The following is a 6,759-nucleotide window of genomic DNA, read 5'->3' as shown; positions in this document are numbered from 1 at the left end:
ATCATTTTAATCAAACTACATGTGTTAATTATTTACTTTAACCAACCATGCATTAAGTTTTAACGTTTGCGAGCGACCAATTTTTTTTACACTTCTGTAACCAATTTTGTAATTTGATGAAAAGAAGAAAAACTTGACCAAAGAAGATGCATCCTCTTTGACACGTACTCCTACATGTTTAGGGCTCTCGGTTAAAAAAAGATTTCACGTCTCCTTTCTTTTCTCCACTTTAAACTTGACAGAATAATAATAGAAATAAAACATGATAAAAAAGATCCAATTCATTGTCTACGTTTGTTTCTGTTCACACTACTTCGTTCTAGCAAGAGAAAGTTGAGCGTCATGGCGCGTCTCACGTTAAATTCTCCTCTTTCCTTCTTTATTATTATTGTTCTCTATCACAGACTGAAATCCCTCTTTTCTTCTTTATTCTTTCCTTCTACTCCCTCTTTATTTCCTTCTGTTTTCCTTCTTTATTCTTTCCCCCTATTTATTTCCTTTTTCCTTCTTTATTCTTCTATTCAAGCCATCTTTCTTTCTTTATTCTTCTATTCGATCCCTCTTTCCGTCCTTACAACGGTTGGCTTATTTCCTTCCTTAATGATTTTCGAGATGGCTCCTTGTTACTCAGAAATATCAAAGACGTATATAAATTAGCATGATTGGATGTAAGGAAACGATGTCGGACTATTTTACAGGCGAATCAACCTTTTTTATCCACGCAACACAAGCTAGCTTAGTTGGTCATAATATTAGATTTCAGACGGTAGCTTGCAAGTTCGATTCGCCACACCAGCTACTATTTTCTGTATGGAGTAATTCGGCGTCGCTACCTGTGGTCAGGTAGCTTCTTTCGATCAGATATGATCAGATTTGGTTGAATGACATATGGAACTTAGAGGACGGACGGAAAAAGACCTTTGACGTACGAAAACGGACAAAAATTAGGGAGGAAGAAGCAGTAGATGCTTTATTATTAGGTAATAAAGATAAAGATGGGGATAGATCATTGCAATTGTTGGTCTTCAACGAAGAATGCCTAGTAAGCGTGAGTCATCAGCTCGCGTTGACTACGTCCCTGCCCTTTGTACACACTGCTCGTCGCTCCTACCGATTGAATGGTCCGATGAAGTGTTTGGATCGCGGCGACTGGGACGGTTCGCCACGCCCGACGTCGAGAGAAGTCCATTGAAGCTTATCACTTGAAACAATTCCTTATTTAACACTATCTTAAATTTCACTTGAAACAATTCCTTATTTAACACTATCTTAAATTTCTTTCCTTATTTAACACTGCAAAACTTTTTCTTCCCTATCTAACAATGAGCTAAATTTTTATGCCATTTACGACACTTCCGTTCATTTTAAGCATAAATGACACATGAAAAGACCCTTTTGCCATTTCTTTCCTTATTTAACACTGCAAAACTTTTTCTTTCCTATCTAACAATGAGCTAAATTTTTATGCCATTTACGACACTTTCGTCCATTTTAAGCATAAATGACATATGAAAAGACCCTTTTGCCCCTCATATGATATGTGTGTGTGCGGGACAGTAGCATACACACACGCATCGGCAGGAGCACACACGCAGCAGCACATACACACACGTGCACACAACAGCACATATGCATGCAGCACACACACAACAGCACACACACGCAGCAACACAAACACGCACGTACACACACGCACACACATACATGGCTGTGTATTCTGTATGTGCAGCCCAGAGGGTGGGTATTCAGAAGTGTATGTGTACATCTGCTAGAGCCATAAGCCTCGTACAGAGCTACTGCCGTGCATGGCCTTCGATGCATGCATGCAATTGTAGGTGGGCAATTTTGCCATTCACCACGTACAAAGCTAATGATAGACCATCAGTGTATACATCCACTATATAATGTATCTACCTACAATTGCGTACAAAGCTAACTCAGACATTCAAAATGGATTATGCGAGCTCCATAAGAAAATCCTTGTAATGTTGATGCTTACGTGCCTTGTAACTGGATTTTTATTTTATAAATGAGACACGTATTACCATGCAAAAAAGAGAGCTCCATAAGAAAATCCAACAAATAATAGTATAATAATTATTAATAAAGATGATAAAAATGTCATCAAACAGTATGCGGGCACAAACATACCACATGAGAGACAAAAGGGTATTTTCAAGTGTCATTTAGAGGCTCAAAATGGTCTGATGTGTCATAAAAGACATACAATTTAGGCTCATTGTTTTTTTTTTGCGGGGAAAACTTTCAATCTATTCATCTTCAATCATGGTAGTACAACGAATACTAGAAATAATAAAAATTACATCCAGATCCGTAGAACACCTAGCGACGACTACAAGCACTGAAGCGAGCCGAAGGCGCGCCGCTGCCATCGCCCCTCCCTCATCGGAGCCGGGCAAACCTTGTTGTAGTAGACAGTCGGGAAGTCGTCGTGCTAAGGCCCCATAGAACCAACGCACCAGAACAGCAACCACCGCAGATGAAGAGTGTAGATTAAAAGGATCCAACCTGAAAACACACGAACGAAGATGAACGACAAACAGATCCAAGCAAATCCACCAAGCACAGATCAGCCGGAGACACAATTCCACACGCCCACCGATGATGCTGAACACATCACCGGAACGGGGGTTAGGCGGGGAGACCTTTATTCCATTTTCAGGGAGCCGCCGCCGTCTCGCCTTCCTGAGTAGGACGCAAACCCTAACAAAAATCGAAAAAAGATCTAAAAACGGAGCCCTCCCACCGGCAAGGGGCGAGATCCACTCCGCCTCCATGGTCCTAAGGTCACCGAAGACGGGACGGATCGACGCCGGCGCCGGTGGGAGGCAGAGTACCCTAGCTTTTTGGAGGGGCGGCTGGCTAGGTCAAATACTTGTTTTTTCTGAGCGGGCGATGCACGGGACCGCAATTTAGGCTCATTGTTACATAGGGAAAAAGTTATTTATCAATGTCAAATAGGGCATAAAATTTAAATACGATGTTAAATAAGAAATTCCCTCTTATCATTTAAGGAAAGGAAAAGTCGTAACAAAGTTTTCGTAAGTGAACCTGCGGAAGGAGTATTGTCGTGACCTTGATCAAAACAGACCGCGAACGCGTTATCTAGCCGCGGCACTGTCCGTCATTGGTCAAAGTCCTCTATAACCTCCTCTCCTCGGTTCGGGGGCTGATGATATGCCTACTGGCACGTCCCTAGTAATTAAGGGTCTCCCGGTGGATGCGGTTGAGGCACTGTGAATTTCCGTTATTCCCACATTGATGATCGGCCGGAGGGAGAGACTATATCAATAACCCCAGCCTCATAGCAACGTTCCCGTAGGCAAATATTGGTGCGGTTGACTTCACATAATATCATGAGGATTGTTATCTCAAGATAGACAGTAGAAAATATTGCATTTTTATCTCAGTTCATAGTTGTACTCTTATTAAAACTTCTTAGACTTCCCACATCATAGACTGCCATATCGAACCTCTTTAATTTATGTCAACTGTTAAACAAGGACCTGAAATTCACCCACATGCAATCCTTATTCCATTGAAGATAGTTTTGGCGTTTAATGATTTAATGATAAAAGAAAGGATCTTGATGATGAAGATATACTATAATATATATTGCCATTGCTAGTCGACCAAGACGTGTCATCCTTGTTTTTGGGTACATTTCAATCCAACCAAAATACTCATGCATGCTGGTTGGTGTCGTTGGCGAGGATGACGTTGCGGTGCCTGCCGCGTTCTGATCGGCAGTTCTGGGCGAACTTGACGGTGCGGGCGTTGAGTCCCTTGCTCTTCTCCTCCTCCGACCACTCCGCGCCGTAGTACTTCTCCTCGTCAGCGCCGACGTTGGCTGGGAACAACATGGAGCCCCACTGCGGGAAGTGCACAAGCATGACCGGCAGCGTGCATGCCATTGTCACTATGCCCATGTACTGGAGCCCCTGCCCGGTGCCGTAGTTGGACGAAGTGAAGAAGAGCAGCTGGTTGAAGGCCGCGCCGAAGGTCCCGCCGGCGCCGGTCATCCCCGAGACGATGCCGAGGGAGCGGCGGGAGACGAAGGGTATGACCGCGAAGATGGCGCCCTCAGCGGCCTGGGCACAGATGGAGAAGAGGACCATGGCGGTGACGGAAGCGGGCAGGCTCGAGGCACGGCCGAGCCAGAAGCAGAAGGCGCCGCCGGCGGTCTGGAGGATCCAAATGTTCCAGAGACGGGCGCGCATTCCAAAGTAGCGCGCGCCCACGTCGGAGAAGTAGCCGCCCATGGAGCGCACGAAAATGTTGGCGAGTCCGAAGCTGGCGGCGATGGTGCCGGCGGTGCGGAGGCCTAGGTGGAAGTGGTCGTAGTAGTACTCGGCGATGACATTGTCGGTGCAGAGCTCGACGCCAGCGGAGTATCCGTAGAGGAGCACGAAGACCCAGCTACGGTAGTTGGTTATGGCACCCCAGGCCACCTTGGCGAACTTGTCCTTGGCGACTTGGCCCTTGTTCTGCAGGCTCCAGAGGTTGCCGTCGGGGAGGTCCTGCCCCAGCGTGAGCACCATGATGCCAACGACGATGTGCAGCGTGCCGGGGCCGAAGTAGGCGACGCGCCAGGCCGAGAAGGGCGTGGCGCCGCACCTGCTGCGGATGGCCTCGTAGACGAGTGGCATTACGAGCTGCGTGGCGCCGCCGCCGACGTTGCCCCAGCCGGCGGCAAGCCCGTTGACGGCGCCAATGATGTTGCCGCTGAACATGGTGCTCATCCAGTACTGGCAGGAGATGAGCGTGGCGAGCGAGAAGCCGATGAGGAAGCGCACCATGATGTAGCCCGCCGGGTCGTGGACGAGGGACATGCAGAACACGGCGGGCGCCGTGAGCATGACGAGGAAGGCGCAGCCGTAGCGGGGGCCGAGGAGGTCGCACACCACGCCCATGGCGACCCTCGAGAAGATGGAGCCGGACACGGAGGCCACGCTGGCGTTGCTGATGTCACGCTTAGTGAGGTTAAGGTTGTCGCGGATGATGGGGATGAGCGGCGCCGCGGCGAAGGTGGAGACGAAGCAGATGAAGAAGGCCATCCAGGAGAGATGGAAGGCGCGCATGTGCGGGGCGGCGAAGGAGAAGAGCCTGAAGGACTTGGCCTTGTGCTCAGAGTCCACAGGCAGCGGGAAGATCTTGGCCGGCGCCGCCATCTCCGTCTCCATTTTCTCCATCTGTTTCTTCTTTTGCTGATTGCTCTCGATCTCGAGCTCTGCTATGGTGGTGTGTGCTTTGAATCCCACTTCTGTTTGCTAGTTATAGCACCGGCATCACAGGCAAGCGTTGACATCTTGTCAAGTGCTAGCTTCATTCATGATCATCCCACGGAAACAGCTCAGCTCAGAGATGGATCATGGCTTTGATTTTAGTTTAAGACTTAAGGGAGCGTTGAATCTAAAAATAGTAGTATTAGGAAATTCCGTTTCTGTACAAGCCTCACCCCTTGGGATCAACCAAGGATCAGAATATATACCAAGTCTCTGTGAACAACAGCAAGAATCGACATACTACTCTACTTGGCAACTTGCACAAAATGATGTGATGTATGTCCCTTCGGACCTATCAGGGTTGCCGAGTTAAGTCACTATTATTAAGCTTTGATTCCTATCGATAAGTGCACTGCATGCATGATTACTTCTACCACATGATGTACTAGTAGGAGTACTTATATTTTTGTTGACGGAAACCATGTTGGCATTATTCGCTACTATATTTAGTCTGTTGATTGCACACAAGAGTTGACTATTCACGTATAGTGCTGTCAAGAAAGCTTGACATCGTGACCTGTCAACATGGCAACTTTAGGCCTCCTTTGGTTTGTAGGAATGTTATAGGATTTCTATAGGATAAGATTTGCACAGGAAAATTTTCTTTCAGGCTATTTGGTTTGTAGGAATGGATTCCTATTCCTATGTAGGATAAAAATCAATCCTTCACATTTTGGAGGAAAAAAAACATTAGCTAAGACTCAATGAAAAAACTCTTATCCTGTGCATCAAATGTCATCCTTTTCTTTATAGGAACTGAGATGCATGTCATCTCACTTCCTATGATTTTTCTATTCTTACAACATTTCTATCCTATGAACCAAAGGAGTCCTTAGCTCGGCTAGCTCGGGATCATTGGCAAAAATGACTCCACTATGAACATCTTACTGCTTCAGCTGTATCTAGCAATGAACCTTCTAAGCTCTTGGCTCCTATGATTCGATATAAATCACGCAGAGTGGGCAGGCTGGTGGCACAAGATTCATAACAGTAGATTATCTCAACAAAGATGTTTATGTTTTGTAAGAATGGCTCACAACTTGGAATTACTGCAACCATATGTATGCAAAAGAAGCACTCCCTCTGTTTTAAAATACGTGTTTTTTGTTTGTCCAAATATTGATGTATGTAGACTTGAAACAAGTTTAGATATATCCACATTTGGGCAAATCTAAGACATTTTTTTTTGGGACGGAGGGCGTAATTATTATTTGTCTAGCTATTGCTATTATTTGTGTAATCATTGTGTGGCTATTGAGAATCGAATTGTTCCTGTACCCTGGTGTCCACTCGGCCGACAGAGATGATGTAGGCTACATCCCGCCTGGGGTAGTCTTCGCGCTGTCTGCCGGCTGGAGCAGCCGACTGTCTTGCTGGTTCCTTGCAGTTGTTGTCCTTCTGCGGTGGAGGAGGTGGTGGTGGTGGAGGCAAAAGGCACAAATTTGACCTCAGG

At 46.3% G+C, this 6,759-nt stretch overlaps 1 protein-coding gene across 1 annotated transcript; it reads right to left on the bottom strand.

Annotated features, from left to right (window-relative positions):
- Positions 1-3,694: 3,694 nt before the first annotated feature.
- LOC119358826 (high-affinity nitrate transporter 2.1-like) lies at positions 3,695-5,196 on the bottom strand. The gene has a single exon (XM_037625230.1). The coding sequence runs from the start codon at positions 5,190-5,192 to the stop codon at positions 3,705-3,707; it is 1,488 nt and encodes a 495-aa protein (XP_037481127.1). The 5' UTR covers positions 5,193-5,196; the 3' UTR covers positions 3,695-3,704.
- Positions 5,197-6,759: the final 1,563 nt, after the last annotated feature.

This window comes from Triticum dicoccoides, chromosome 2A (genome assembly GCF_002162155.2).
Source record: "Triticum dicoccoides isolate Atlit2015 ecotype Zavitan chromosome 2A, WEW_v2.0, whole genome shotgun sequence".
Taxonomy (NCBI): Eukaryota; Viridiplantae; Streptophyta; class Magnoliopsida; order Poales; family Poaceae; genus Triticum; species Triticum dicoccoides.
Note: the sequence above shows the minus strand (reverse complement) of the source record. Positions and strands in the feature narration are given on the sequence as shown.

What these genes read in the sequence shown, in the direction of transcription:
- LOC119358826 (XM_037625230.1), bottom strand. Translation starts at nt 5,192, where the DNA reads ATGGCGGCGCCGGCCAAGATCTTCCCGCTGCCTGTGGACTCTGAGCAC.